General features: G+C 42.1%; 1 protein-coding gene across 3 annotated transcripts in view; it reads right to left on the reverse strand.

Annotated features, from left to right (window-relative positions):
• Positions 1-126: 126 nt before the first annotated feature.
• CDAN1 (codanin 1) overlaps positions 127-15,584 on the reverse strand; it is a 31,961-nt gene continuing 16,503 nt past the window's right edge. The window contains exons 13-28 of one of the 3 annotated variants that reach the window (XM_038139042.1): positions 15,320-15,463; positions 14,536-14,702; positions 13,894-13,975; positions 13,131-13,220; positions 12,018-12,072; positions 10,869-11,002; positions 10,079-10,182; positions 8,487-8,636; positions 8,013-8,076; positions 7,445-7,523; positions 6,284-6,441; positions 5,215-5,322; positions 4,789-4,852; positions 3,463-3,665; positions 2,603-2,710; positions 127-1,851 (exon numbers count right to left, since the gene is read on the reverse strand). In XM_038139042.1, coding sequence (XP_037994970.1) covers positions 1,726-1,851; positions 2,603-2,710; positions 3,463-3,665; positions 4,789-4,852; positions 5,215-5,322; positions 6,284-6,441; positions 7,445-7,523; positions 8,013-8,076; positions 8,487-8,636; positions 10,079-10,182; positions 10,869-11,002; positions 12,018-12,072; positions 13,131-13,220; positions 13,894-13,975; positions 14,536-14,702; positions 15,320-15,463 — 1,836 coding nt within the window. In that variant the 3' untranslated portion in view covers positions 127-1,725. The remainder of the gene's footprint in view (positions 1,852-2,602; positions 2,711-3,462; positions 3,666-4,788; positions 4,853-5,214; positions 5,323-6,283; positions 6,442-7,444; positions 7,524-8,012; positions 8,077-8,486; positions 8,637-10,078; positions 10,183-10,868; positions 11,003-12,017; positions 12,073-13,130; positions 13,221-13,893; positions 13,976-14,535; positions 14,703-15,319; positions 15,464-15,584) is intronic. The other 2 variants (XM_038139044.1, XM_038139043.1) reach the window with 2 other exon arrangements.

Raw genomic sequence — 15,584 nt, forward strand, 5'->3', positions numbered from 1 at the left:
TTATTTCAGCAGAAGCTCGACAGGTCCGTGCTGTATTTTGTCTGCCCTATGCTTTGTGGCAAGGTACCCATTTTGTTCTTCAGCCTAATACCAAGAGGTTCTATACTGACACCTTGAACACAGGACAAGACATTTAATCATGTTTATTATGACAACAATTTCAAATGAGATCTGCAGCAAAACATCACATTATACTCAGCCTCAGGGAGCAGGTATGGCATGATATGGTGTACTTGCTCTTCAATTTGTATTGAATTGTTCCATTTGTATTTGTATTGCAGCATGCCTACTTTTGGGGACTCTTTCACATCAGAAAGCCCCTAAAAAGAGGAATGCAGGTGCTTAGTAAACAAGACAAGAAAAATTACAATATAGGTCAGACACTAATGTGCCTCTATGATTTCTCTTTCTGTATCACATATTTTAACAGAAGCCACAGTTCTACCTAATGAGTTCTGTCTGTAGTTTTGCTTGAATCACTAACGCCCAAGATGTTAACTTTTCTCACCTTGTACAAGGAAGAGTGAGTTAATTAGCAAGCTAAACAACCCTGGGCTTCACCTTGTCCAGAGGCTGTTCTTAAGTAACACAGAACTTGCTTTCTAGGAAAAGCTACAGAAATAGGACACTCCTAGACAAAAGGAAATAATGTCCTCACTGCTTTGGGGCAGGGGGAGGGAATCCCATGAGACAGCTGATGAGCACCTAAACATAATTCTGCTACTCACCAGCAGTCCCTGCCCCAAACCTCAGCTCAAGGAAATACTTGGGAAGAAGGAAATGAACAGGAGGTCCCACTCTTGGAGTGACCATCTGTCTGTAAGGGCAGAAAATGCCCACTGTCCTCCAAGAAATGGGCCCCTTTCAAAACCCACTCTCCAGGGAACATCACAGTGCTTCTTCACTTTGCTCTTCCTGGCTGTTGTTCTCTCGCTGTAGCCCTTCCTGACTGATAAAACCCAAACTCAAGGCAAGAAAAATTATTAAAAAACAGTGAATAGCAGCCAGATGCCATTTATGTTCACAACTATAAAAGTGTCTTAAAAATACTGTCTTCAGTAAAAAATATAAACAGATATTTTATTCCTTATTTCTATGAAATACCCTGGAAATTGTAAGTTCTGTTTCCAACAAGAGATGGAAAAACACTTAAGCATCCTTTAGGACTAATGCCATCAATGGTCTCGTGGATTTATTTAATACGGTTTAACTTTTAAAATCAGTCTTAAAAAATTAAAATCAAACACTGAGCTTACAATGAAAAATAAATATAGGCACATCTCTGTGTCATATAGGTTCACCTCTTCCTTCCCCTGACTGTAGAGGCTTTGTTAAAAGACAACATGAGAAGTCACACCGAGTTAAGAGACAGCCACCAAGAAACCATCTCTCTGCTCACAAAGTAACTTGAGTTGATTCCTGGGTTTGGTCACAGCCTGTTGCTGCACAAATACAAAAAGTGTCTCTGAGTCCAAAGAACAGCTGCTCTGAGATACAATCAAGGTGCTTAGAAGACTTTTGACTTGGAGATCCATTTGCTGATGTAAATCCTTCAGCAGAGTCACCACGGCAAAATGTCCACGACAGAAAGCCCAGTGAAGGTTTTGCACAAAATGGCCTCTTAGCCTCAGTATGCTCCCAGCAAAGAGCTCCCAATCCTTTCAGACACACTGAAAATTCCATTTGCATCTTCATTAGTAATTTTTGTCGCAGAGTCCACCTCTGCTAACTTTGTGTGGTCACAGTAGCTAGAGATTGTCTGGTCAGCTCACAAGGGTTAGTCCTGTGCTCCTCTATCTGATGTTCTGATACAAATACCTGGGACAGCCTTTTCAGGTCTTTTACGAAATCCTGCAACACACAGACACAAACCAGAGAACCCTTAGTAATGGAAACAAAAGAGGCTGACTTAATTTTTCCATAAAGAACTATACAAGGTTAAACATGTTGATGATTTTCCAGTGCAGAAACCTAGAGGAACTACAGAATTGACTGCAGTAATGAATGCCTGCAGACATGCTCAGTCTCCCCTCTGATCCCCAAACCTTTCTCAGACAAGATCACTGCCCCAATTTAAATGGTTAAAACAGCTCCAACACGCAAGTGCCTTGGAATACCATCCATTTTTAGCAAGACATTTGGGTGGATTCCTACATTTTGATTGTGGCAAGAACAGTGAGACTCCTCTAGAACATTCTAACTGCTCTCCCACACCAATGGTAGGAGGCACAGGGATTTAAGTGCAAGACTGGTCAATTAAGATGCTTCCCAACGCGTCATTCTCAGCTGGAAGGCAGCAAGCACACTCAGGCTAGAACTGAGAACTGGTAACTGAGCCAGCTGGTCTCCAAACTCATTTACAATTTTCTTGGAAATGTTTCCACTGCATGGGCAATGTTGGATTCACACAAGTACAGCTTCCAGCCAAACACTAGCAACAGAAACAAGCTTGTTGGAAACCAGTCATTCCTTTGCATTAAACAAGAACAACAGATGGGAAGGTTATGTGCCTTATCTACATTAAATAAAAATACAAGGATTTTCTGTTTACATAGCTTTACTTTTTATTTCCCTTATTGTTCGTGCATATCTAATTACTTACTGAGGGCCAAGGGAGCTCTTCGAGGATTTGCAGGCAACTCTGGATTTCACTAGTTCTCATTAGTTCATGTTCTATAAGACCGTGAAGCAGGTAAAGGAACAAATCCCACTGCACAAGAGAAGAAAATATCAACAACTCAAAAAGACATTGATTGTGTACTTGTTTCTTTCTCCATATATAATGGACACTTTTCTTTTTGGATCAGAACATGGAAAAAATGAGGAAGCACATTATCTATCAGCGTGTGACAATGAGGACAATGTCGAAAATGAGTGAACACAATTCCTTTAGTTCATACATTGATTTTCTTCTACCATAAAGTAGGTATATGGTATTATAAATTCTCAGTTTATAAACACACCAACAATTTAATTCCTGCCTGATCAAGAACAGGATTCTTGAAATAGGAATTGGATTCTTTGATTTCCTTTGGAAATAGGAAACAGGATTATTTGATTCCTGAAATAAGCTGGGTTTAGCCTGCAATTAAATAGGGTGATTTTCAGCTTTCCTTGGGGTGCTTGTAACACCAGCACGCATGCAGAAACGCAAGCTGATAAAAGACACAAGAATGCAACCAATGACTGTCATGTGTCCAGCCCTGGCAAAATCCCAGGCCAAACAGGCCATTTTGCCATTGGCTCCTAACCAAAACTGAGCCTTCCTGAGAGCCCCCCAGGCAGGTACCAACCCCTGACAAGCTGTACACATCCCTCTCTTTCACTGCCCTGCAGAAACAAGGCCAGCCAGCAGTGGCCAAACCCTGCTGGCCTGAGTCACACGAGCCCCAGTGAGCACTGCGGGCTGGCAGAACTCCTACACGAGTGCCAGCCCACCCCACACATCAGAAAAGGCTTCACCTCTCGCTGCTTGGCTTCTGCGAGATAACCCACGTTCTTCTTGCTGAAGATCAGCTGCACAGGCACAGGTGTCCCAAAGTCCTCCTTCCAGATGGAGAACAGCAGCTTTAGGAGGCCATAGGTGGGACTGTTCTTTACACGCAGCCTCTCAGGGCTCTTCTCTGGGGACTTGATCCCAAGACTCAGAGGAACACGATCTGAAACTAAGATGAAAAATGAACTCCTATAGCTGTGTTATTTCCTTTTATAGTCATCATCTTGCTTCAGCAGCACACTTAGGGAGTACCAACCAGTGAACCTAAGAGGACTAGAGCTTGGAAATATTAGTTCAATATTTTAAAATTATGAGCTTTGAAACTATACAGACAGTATGACATAGGAAGAGATTTCTATTCCTCAAAGAACACCAATTGGTTGGAATATAGCCCCGAGTCTTGAAAGTCAATCTAATATTTAGTCAAAGAGAACCTAGATGTTACTGCAAAGGAGAGAAGAGTAGCACAGTTAAACATTTAAATCTGTAGACAGACTGAACAGTTGGCCATAGTTTAGACCATAGGCAGAGTTACATGACTTCACACAAGTGGAAGTAAAACTGAACAGTGCTCAACTGCAGATGAACATAACAGAAGGAAGACACTAGTTCTTCCTTGGTACAGTCTAATGGAATAGGACAGGTTGACACTGCTGCCCCCAGAATAAATTTCACAATATTCAGATGTGAACTGCCTTCTGGAAAGACAAACTATGTATAAAACTCCTGAAGCTGGTTCTAAACCCACAAAATTAGAAGGCTGCCCATGAAGAACACACCTGCGTTGAGATCACAAGTTCCTGCTCAGAGAAAAACTGTATTTACACATCAGAGCAAGAGAAAAAAAAAAACAGACTGAAAATGTTCACAGGAGTCATATTACACAGAAAACAAGTTACTTCCATTCTTTCCCTAAAAAAAGCCATAAAAACATAATTTAATGGAAAAGGCCCTTACTTTTAGGGAAAAAAGCCCAAACTCCACTACAATTTTTCAGAGGCAGAAATACTGGAAAACATATCCCATATTTAACTGAAGGCATCAATAAATAAAAAACAACAGATGTGAAACAGATCAGAGAGATGGTTAGTCACTGAACAATTCTGTTTTGCAGAATGTAAGAGGGAATAAGAGTAACCACCCAAACTGACAGAAAAAAATCTTCAGACTCAGGGACACCAAAGAGAATTAAATATCCATGAGCTCTTAACACTTAAATCTCTGACCTCAAGGATCTAAGAGAACTGTAATTACAGATTTCAGTCTTAAATAGCTTATCATAACTTACTTACCCAGCAAAGATGCCAACTCAACTGTGCACTTGGCCAGCTGCTGTTCTGATGTGGGACATATGAACTGGAAAACACACAAAAAAGTTGTATTTTTTCCCCATACAGCAGACTGGACAAAACAGGGATAAAAATATCTTAGAAGAGCAGGCAATTTACAGCAAGAAGCACAGAGATGTAATGAGGAGACCACTAAAGACTGAAAGACAAAAAGGTCATATATGAAAAGGGAATTCACAAAGGCAAACTGAAGTAACAAGCAGATATACACTATAAAAAAATGCAGTGTAACATTGCCACATTTGAGCTCAAATAAAAACCCCTCAAGTGAATTCAACTGTGAGGCAAGGCAAATTAAAAAGTTTACAGGTATCAAGACAGCCCAAAGTTACTCAAAGGGAGTTTATGTTGCTTTTTTACATCTTTTACCTTTCTGCATCGAAGTGTCTGACTCAACCTTCCCAGCAAGCACTCCAGCCACATGTAGTCAACCACTTCACCCTCCTCCCGTGGGCCCACAGCAACACAGAGAACATCCTTGATGAGAAAGACAACAGCAACACACACATTAGTATCCTGCTCTTCCACAAACAGATCCTTGGACCTGTGACAGAGCAGTTCATAAACAGTTCTTGGGTCCTCATTAAAACCAGAACCTAAGTTAGTATATATACATTTCATGACAGAGTAAAGCTGATTTTTCAGAACCTTACCAAGATCTCATTTTCTTGCACAGTTCTCACTAATGTTACAAAGTAAAATTCAATGATGGCAACAAATTCATATTTCATAAAATTACTAGCACTGAAAGCTCTAGATAAATTTCACAGCACAGCAATCAGTTCAGGGTAAAACTGCTACAGAAATCCAGAGTAGAGTGCTACTAAAATCCAGACCCCTCTCATATTGTCAGGGAAGCTTCAGTGCCAACCCAGAGGTTTCCTCATACAACTTACCCTCCTTTTTTTAGCACAAGGAAGAAAGCATTAAAGGATGTGAACTCATTTTCACACAACTTTCCCAATTGCTGGGAAAGCAATGACAGTGATAACCAGCATTGTCTGTCAAGCAGACAAGCAGCTGCAAAAAACACAGTCAGAACACACAACGGTAAAAGGCGAGGTGTTCAGAATTCTTTTCCTTATGGGGTACATAGGTTAAATGATTGTGAAATTGCACACAGTACCATGGGGTCAGCACTGTGGTCTCTATCCTACTCATATCAAAAAGGCCACACTGCCATGCTACCAGAAATCCTGTATTTGAGATAGTACTGCTTACAGGGAACTCTGATCTAGGCACAGCAAGCAGGGGTTGGAAAAAACCTGAGAACTTTTCATCGTGCTTCCTAAGCACTCCAACAGCCACCTCCTCAGAACATTCTCTTAAAAAAAACCCAAACAAACAAACAAAACTCCACAAAACAACAATGAAAACAAACCACAAAAACATCAACATGAAAAATGGAAAGGCAAGGCAGGAAGTGAATACCGTGTACCTTAATCTCATTGATGATCTGGGAGGGAAATGGAGCACAGTGCTGACAGCCTGGAGGACAGTCCCTTCTCAACTCAAGAGCATCCTCCCCTGGCAAGGGAAATCCTGGGACTTTCAGCATTCTGTTGAAGGTTGCCTTCACTTCCCTTTTGATGAGTGCTATAGAAAACAGAGAACAAATCCTGTCTGCTTCAGTTTTTGTTTCCACTGAAGCAGAGAATCATTTCCAAACACTCTTAGCCTCTCATTCCAAGGGCCACAACAAATAAAGAAAAAAGACAGTTTACATTTTCAACCCCCTCTCTCTGACCTCCTACCATATTTAATGTGCAGAGGCAAATGTGGAGAGGGTCTACTAACCCACAGCTGTAGAAGGCAGCCACCCATCACTGCCAGGTACAACTGGCAACTCATCTCACTTCCCATAAAAATATTTCCATGGGTTTAACAAACACAGTAGCTAAGCCAGAAGGCAATGCCAAAGTAGAAAGCTGATTCAGTGTGATCATCCCAGTTCAACCACTGTGCCCATAAAAACCATATGTCTTCTACCTAAAATACATTTTGATCAGCATCCAGAACACTAAACTCCTGTGGCTGCAAATGGTACTTGGACATTCCTCCCCAGGCTTTTGGCACAACCTCTTGAAAAAATGGGTTTTCAGAGTCTCTGAAGAGTTGCCAGTGCAGTATTACAGAATAAAAGGACTACATTTGCCTTCAGCCTGCAGAAAACGCACCCAGTCCAAGCAGTGTTTGTTTTACAGATTTCAGAAGCACTCTGTACAAGTGAACCATAAGATGGTTTGGGAGAGCAGTTGTCTGTATACACTGGAAGTGCTAAGACAACTTCAGCCTAGAGGACATTTCCAGAAGCATTTCCACAGCTTCCATCACAAGATCCACTCACACCATCCTACAAGACTCCATAACTAAACATCACTACCATGGGCCAAGCCCAAAAAATCCCCAAAGAAGGTGCTTAGAGCTAGAAATAATTTCTATTTTTCCTAAACAAGGAGGAACAGAGCAACTGCATACTTTGTACTAAAAGAAAAACGAGTAGGACCAAGTACTTTATAACACTGTCTGTCCCTTGATTTCAGAAAAAAAGAGTGCAGTGCACAGGTTAGAAGCTCCAGTTCAAGGTAAAAAGACTCACCTGCAATGTTGGCAGAGAGCCAGCCACAGGCTCTCTCAGTAGCCAGCTCCACCGCAATGTTTTCTGCACTTCCTAAAACCTTTACAGGGAGGATAACAAATCATAGGAGATTTACTATCAGCCACAGCACCACAGTCAGTGAAAATTCAGAAGGAAGTCTAGAGGAAAAAGCTTAATTTTGGCATGCAACAATTAAACTGAACACCACCACCTCTATGGAAACAGCTGGTTTGAGCAATACAACTGACCCATCTTGATTTTCCAAAAACCTCATCAACTCTTGTGGAAGTTGATGCTAAAACAAATGCATTATCATTGCAAGATAAATGCAATTTCTATAACATTCTAGCCTCATTAGTCAGTTATGAGCTGGAGTATCCCTTCACCCAGAATATGCAAGGCAGCCCAGTAGAAGTGACTCTTTTTAGCTATCTCTCAGTCCTCCCATGAGGGCATCAATAGATTTTCTTTACCTGAGCTATTAAGGGATAAGTGAAGCAGCAATGGAAAAATGCTAATGATCCAGACAAAGTCAAGGCTTTTAATAAGTTTTAGGAAAAATACATACTGCTGCAGATGTCTCTTCTGGCAACAACACCCTTACTGCCTCAGGGCCCTTTTTTTTGCAAAATCTACAAGAAAAGGAAGAAAGTGTGCCACAGGATTAGTCTAGGTTCTTGGACAATACTCAGAGGTTCATTATGTAGCAATGCAATAAATCAGACTAAAAGAAAAAGACAAGGAAAGACAAGGAAAGGGTAATTACAAGCAATAAGCTGCAATATCAATTTTCCAAAGAGGGGAAATAGAACAGCTGCAGTGGATGTCTGTTTGAAGCAGAGGGACACACAGCACCTTTATTCCTTCCTACAAATGCAGTATTAACTGGCTGAGCACAGCAGACACTGACCATAAGAAGAGCAGAGGGCATGTTTTATAATTACCAGAACCTGAGCATGACAGGCCAAGCTAAATTAGGCTTATAGATTCTGCAGTAAGAAGAGATAGGAAGGCACACATTTAAATAACTTTTCCTCCTTACTCTCTGCCTTTGATGAGTGCCTGGGCCCCTTCCTCATACAGATGAGTGCACACCTCTTCAAGCAGTTTGTCATGATTAACATCCTCCTCCTTCACTTTATCTTGCAACATGGCTTCAGCCCTTTGAACCAGCTCTGCTACCAGTGTTGCCCTGCAACAAAATGAAGAACAATCAGGCAAATTGAAATCAATACAAGAAACAGTGCACACAAAGTGTACCCAGCTCCCCAGTTTAGGGGGATACCCATCTCAAATGCAATAAGTCACTCTGCTAAAAATGAATCAATCGTGCTCTATCATCTGTATCACCTCCTTGTTCTGTGTGTATGGAAGACAACAGCAATGAAGACACCAAAACAGTTCTAAGATTCAAGAGTCAAAAGCTTTTAGGTTTTACTAAAAACTTTTTTGGTTACAGGTCTCCTTTCTGGCAGCAATACCCTTGTGCACTCAACTGATAGCACTCAGAAGTTCAGAGATGTCAGCAGCAGCCCACTACAACCACCATTCCCTGGGGCTGATAACATTTAATGCCTTCAGCAAGCTGGACAACAGAACAGTGCAAACTGAGCAAGCTCATGAGCTGGAGGGCAGGGCTGCCACACAGGAGGGCTGTGAAAAGAGGGAGAAATGGGCTGGCTGTACTGGGCTGGCTGCATCTGTACAGGCTGGGGTCTACTGGCTACAGAACAGCTCTGCAGAAAGGACCTGGGGTTCCCAGAACAAGGGAAGGGAGTTAGGATTGTCCAAAAAAAGCCAACCTTATACTGGGCTGACAATAGCAATAGTGCAGCCAGCAAGTCAAGGGAAGTTACTGCTTCCCTCATCACTGTGAGGCTGCATCTGGAGTAGTATGTCCAGCTTTGGGATCTCAGGACAAGAAAGCCATTGACAATTTGAGTAACTGCAGGAGAAAAGAAAAAAATTATTAAAATAGCTGGGATGCTGGAGCACACACCTACAAGGGGGAGTCAGTTTCACCTAGCCTGGAGACAAGAAAAAGCTGAAGGGAGAATGAAATTTACAGAGAAGACAGAACAAGACTTCCAGGAAGAGCACTGCTAAAGATTGACAGGAATATCCACAAGCTGGAACAATGGATAGATATTCTGACAGGATACAAGGAAACATTTTTCACAAAGCCTGGGAAAATTAGACATTGGAACATGGTAGAAAGAGGTGGCTGAATCCTCACCCTTAAGAGATGTAAACTTTTCTAACTGGAAAAGGTGCCAATAAACCTGACCTAACTTGAAAGCTGGGCCTGCTTTGAGCAGGAGTTTGGATCAAGTGACCTCCAGAGGTCATTTCTGATATGAGATTTTCCTACCATTAGCAAGAATGCTCTGAACAGGCTAAAAAAGTCTCAGTGCTGCACTGCATTCACATACAAAGAGTCCTACAGATGTATCCCCCTCCTCTCTACATTCCTTACCAAATTCCCCTCTATAACAGCAGATGTTGCTGGTCAGTCCTACACAGCACACCCCCAGGGTGTGCAGCCTTTCACCCATACACACAAGTTTAAAGGATCAACTCTAATTATAATGTAAAGTTACTTCTAAAGTCACAGAGCAGGTGACCAGCACTTACTTGATGTGCTTCACACAGTTGGATCCCACCCTCTCTGCCACAAATTCCACTGTCCTCCGTAGGGAAGGAGGCTGGTTGTGGAAGAAGGCCTGTTCCAAATCTACCTGTTCAAGAGAAAGCACTACAGTTGATTGGAGCACTCCACCCAGATCCTCCTCTCACCAACACAGCAATGGACAGAACTACCTTCTGGAAATCTACTAAATAGTTTGCCTCCAGTAGAACTTTCTGCTACTGCAGTATTCATCATGCCAGTTTTATCCTCTATTCCCTTCTAATCACTTAAAGCTTATTATCAGGGTTTGTGAAGCTACAAAATACCTGTAAAGGGAAATGGGAGAGTTCTGACAGTGTCTACTAGTAGTGAGTCACCACACAGGGCTTGTTTTAGGAAGAACGAGCCCTTTTAATGACAGGCTGGTAATCCTGTAGGCTCCTACGCATGTCCTTCTTTCAGTGCAAAGCAGGGCTACAATCTAACCAAAACAAAGTATGAGAAACATACCAACATTTTATGCTAAAGAAGAGGGAAACAGATAAATAAGACTAGTTGTTCCAACTGCAAGAATGTTTCCTGAGGTTATCTGGATTTCAGCACCCACACCATATCCCAGCCACATGACTGTAACAGGAAAACAGGGAGTGAATATACCTGACTGTTAAACACAGTGCTCCCCTGCTGTCTAGGTTCATTCTTCCCCTGGCATTAAGAGACCACTGCATAACCCTACACCCACACAAGCAAATTTCTCCTGCCCCTTTCCCCCTTGTGACTCCCTAATTTAATTACCTGCAGCTTCCGCTGCGTGACTGAAGCCTTGGGTGCTAAGGACTCTGCAGCTGTGGGAGTGATTTTCCTCATAAAACCACCATTTTTCCCTCCACTACCAGCCACAAAAGAGGCAAGTAGTTTACGCAGTTCACCTGTACAGGAAAACATGCAAAAGCAATCATCAACCCCATAAGCAAGGAGGAAAACTAATACCAAAACTCAAGAAAGACTTTCACTTTCCCAGTCCTGTTCCCAGAGCAGATTCTCTCAGCCTCTATGAAAGCAGAAGCTTCAGTGAAGCAGAGGGGGCATCCCACACATATTACCGGCAGAGCACAACAAGGCTCTGAAAAGAGGAAGCTTCTGAAAAGCCCCCTAGCAGATGGGACTTGTTCAGAAGGATGAGGGAGCAGTTATTTCTGTGCATTCCTTTTTAGCGTGGCAAGCAAGAACAGTAAAGTCTACAAGGACAACGTAAGCAGTTACACAAAATTCCAGGAGTCAGGAGCAAATCCTGGGGGAAAAGGTGGACAACTTATTCACCCCTAGAAGCTTTTGTGATACAGGTTTAACAGTTTGTGATGCAGGTTTAATGTACAGTTTTCCTAGTAAGTCCCAGGAAGAAGAGCACCATCTCCACATCTGGGACTCTATTGCCTACAGAGATGAATTTTACCATTGGTAGATAGCTTTTTCATGGGATTTATCTCAAACAACAACCTGACAAAACACCAGGCTACAAAAGGATTCTTTCCCTCTGCCTGGCAGCAGGTATCTGCTCAAGGATCAAGACATTCCTTGCAGCACAAACACCTCTTCCTATATCTAGGATAGAAAAGTCGTGTTGTTATAACACTTCTTTGCAGCTTGTGAGGGGTGGCTTCCCCTGTCCCTCTGGATTCAAGCTCTGAGGATCAACTATTCTGACTAGGTAACCTCCCTCCCCCAGCTTCACCAGATACTATCCACAGCTGCAGGAGCTTCTGCAACACAGCTTCGTATCAAGGTTCTTGCATACACAACTGAGACCTTAAGTTGTGAAGAGGAGTAAGAAAGGTGATCCAAGGACTCACATTACCAAACAACAAATATAAACAACTGACTAAATAAAAGTAAATATGTACTAATATATTTTATGTAGATAGTAAAAATAAGTAAAATACTCACCAAGATAGGGACAGCAGGTATAAAGTAACTGCTGATCCACCAAGGGTACAAAGTCCTAGTGAGAAAATGAAGGAAATGCTGAAACAATACAGCACAAAATAAATGGTCTTCAAGTCAGAAATTCCATACATGCAGTCACAGGCAGGTTTCAGGGCTACCTTTCCATGAAAACAATAGCTGGATTCCAAATAAACAGTACAATTTACTCTCTTGAACTTTGCAGCCCAAGTGTTCAGTCCCTGAAACACAGAATGAGCTGCTCTTCATTTATTAGTGTAGCTCAGCCTTTGCCCCTGATTGCTATCAAAGCCCCGCTGAAAGCTGCGTTATAGAAGGGAACCAGGACTGTTGCCACAGCTTCTACTCATAAGGGAGAAACCTTTCCATGGAGGAAAATAAATGAGGCACATCTGCCATGCATTACACCTCCACAAGTGCCTTCATCCAGACTCACTGGAACATCATGCCACGGAGAAATGTCACCTCAATGTTAGCACATGCAGGGCCACGGGAGGAACAGGAATTTCAGATCACATCCACCAAGGAAATGTATCTTAGCATCCATACCACCTTTCCATGGAATACTATATATCCCCTTGCATGTCTAGGAATTATCTGAAACATCACACATGCCATGCCCTCACCTCCTTTCCTGCTTGCTCATACCATTTTCAGTTCAGTCACCCTTTATCATGACACTGGAAAACACCTGATCTCACAAACAGCAACCTTGCTCTTACAGTCCCATCTTTCTATTTCTGTTCACCACTACCTTTGCTTATTTCTGGGTAGAGCTATAGTTTTGTCAGCTCACCTTGCAGGAAAACAGCATCTGATCCTCCAGCATAACTTGGCACCTGTTCTGCAAATTATTGCAGGAGGTGAGATGGCTCCTGCCTGACAGAAAACCTACAGCTGCAACACAGAGTTCACAATCCATAACACAGATGCCATTGAGGCACTTGGACAAACTGGGAACACATCCACTGGCCTCCATATGCTCAGTGCAGCTGCCCTGAAGCCAAGTTCCTGATCAAATCTTACAGCTCCTGAGGAAGTGGTAGGTCCATCTTCCCTCACTGATGCAGAAGACATGCTGCTGCACTAACTCACCAGAGCCTGAGCAGATGGCACAGTATCCATCACAAATCCCTCCTGCCTGTCGTCAGCAGTAAAAAACAACTCTTCAGGGACTGATGGAACCTGAAACAGAAAACCCAGTAGCTGCAACCCAAAATGCAGTCAGTAACTTCCACCACTTCTGATAACAGGACAGTAAAATCTCACCACCCTGCTACCCACAAAAGATAACCCCTAGCACTAAGGATCCTCTTGCCCTGAGGAGAATTTTCCATATCTTAATCACAGTAACAAAAGCCACCTTTCTTATCCTTCCCATACAGCATCTTCCACATTTCCAACAGGTTCCTGCTAAGTAATTACCTTGCTTCCAACTGGAGGCACAAAAGAATTTTAAGAGTTCATCATACACCATCCCTCTATCTAATAAATTCCTCAGTAATTCAAGGCTGACAGCTAGCACACCACCTTTGTGACAAGAGCTTCCAGGTTTAACAGGAATCAGCTGTCAATTTTCTTGCAAGGTTGCAGATTAGTAAATACAGAATGTATTTCAGATGCAATTACAATTCCTATTGGAAAAAAAATTGTTGCTTCACACAATTCCTCTAAAGGAAAATCATTCTCCACTGAAATACAGTGCTTCTTTAAACCCCCACACCAGTGTAAAAAAGCCATGATAAAACAACAAACTACTGTGTTGACTTGTTTTAAATAATTTCAATACTATTTTGTATTGAGTTCTGTGTCCTGCTTTTTCTTCAGAGAAGAGTTACATGCACAGAGGAGACTCTACCTGAAAAAGCCAACCCAGAACTGCAAGGATCAGCAGCTTGTTCAGGAAACTCATCTCCTTGTCTTCAGAAAGGACCATTAACCTGCCATGCAGCAGACGCAGCAAGACAGAGTAGAGTGTCAGTTTTCAGCAGCTCAATTATCATTAAGGAAAACATTTCCAAACCATTCACCTACCAATTACACTATCTATATACCATGAACACATTCCTTGCATGCCTGGTCTGCCTAAAGAGAGAGTGAGCTCTACTTTTTTCTATGTACCTGCATAACATCCTGTCTTAAGTTTACACTAGACAAGCAATTCTCTAGAACGTGCTTCAAATTTTCCTCATGTATATAGGAAAGAAAACTAGAAAATATTTTAGGCATTGGAAACCTTGTAGGTTTAAGGTCAAAATTCAAGCTGCAGCTTGAAGGTCAATCAGAGCTGCAGATGTAGAGTGATCAAGTGGGATTTAAAGATTTTGTTTACTTAATTAAAAACACATTTTGAATCAAGTATTAATCCCCAAGTTTAGGCTGTGTTCTCTTTGCAGCTTTATGTAAGATAAAAAGTATGCATAGTTTGCACCACAAAAAAAAAAAAAAATCAAATATTCACTGGAAAGTTCTTTACAGATACATTTTCCCAGGCTCTTACCTGTATACCTGCAGCAAGAGACCAAACACTTTCCTGTAATAATCAAGGAAAGGAGCAATATGATCCACAAGGGAAAGGTACTCCACAATCCAAGGAATAGTGAGGATAGAACGCTGATCCCGAACAGATTGTCTCAGAAGCTTTAATATATCCAGTACAGGCAGGGTCTTAAAGGACAAGAGAAGTTAAACCAGCAGCTTGAAGTTATCTTTTGCTACTTATAGAAAAACTTTTGTCTCTATCTTGACTTTTGTTTCTAGGATTTCATCTTCTGTACTGGTGACTTCTGGCTAATGGAAACACTATTTTGCACATGACCAGAGGTAAAAACCAAACTATGACTGCAACCAAAGGTCCCATTGGGACTTTCAAAAGCAAGGCTAAAAGCCTGACTATGTACAAAGTGGAGTCAAGGTCTATTGCTTCCATTTGGTGGCACACTGCTGGGAGATGGGTGCAAAACTAACACAACCAGTCCTGGTAGCTGGATTTTACATTATCAATACAAGTTGTCTTAGCTAGGTGAAAGTTCTGGTATGACAGACCCAGATTAGTAGAAATAACAGAAGACTGAGTACCTTACCATTGGTGCATTGCTCCCTCTTTTCGAGGATACACAAACTCTTTTTTTCTTTGCTCCCAACCCCAGAATATGCAGCAGGGACACAGGACCACACAAATCCTCCCAGGAACCACTGGCTCACTTTGAAAGTGCATGACTACCCACAATGCTCCTTGGGCTAGAAGGAGTGCCTGTCCAGCAAAAGGCAGTTCTCTTTCTTACTTGGTTTCTCAGTGCCAGCGCGGAATCTTGCAGGTCTCTGGTTGGCTGCTCCGCAGTGCGATAGGGCAGGAAAACAAGGAACCCCAGGAACTTGGCGAGGAGTCGGAGACTCAACAGGGCCACGGCGAAACGCTTCTTTTCATCCTAAAATGAAGAAAAGTGAGTTGAAGCAATGCTATCCTATACTGGCAAAGCAAATGCCGATGCTAAACTTCCACTCCCTTCATGTAAAAGGGCCACGTAGCTTCATCACTGCTTTTAATAA

This window comes from Motacilla alba, chromosome 5 (genome assembly GCF_015832195.1).
Source record: "Motacilla alba alba isolate MOTALB_02 chromosome 5, Motacilla_alba_V1.0_pri, whole genome shotgun sequence".
Taxonomy (NCBI): domain Eukaryota; kingdom Metazoa; phylum Chordata; class Aves; order Passeriformes; family Motacillidae; genus Motacilla; species Motacilla alba.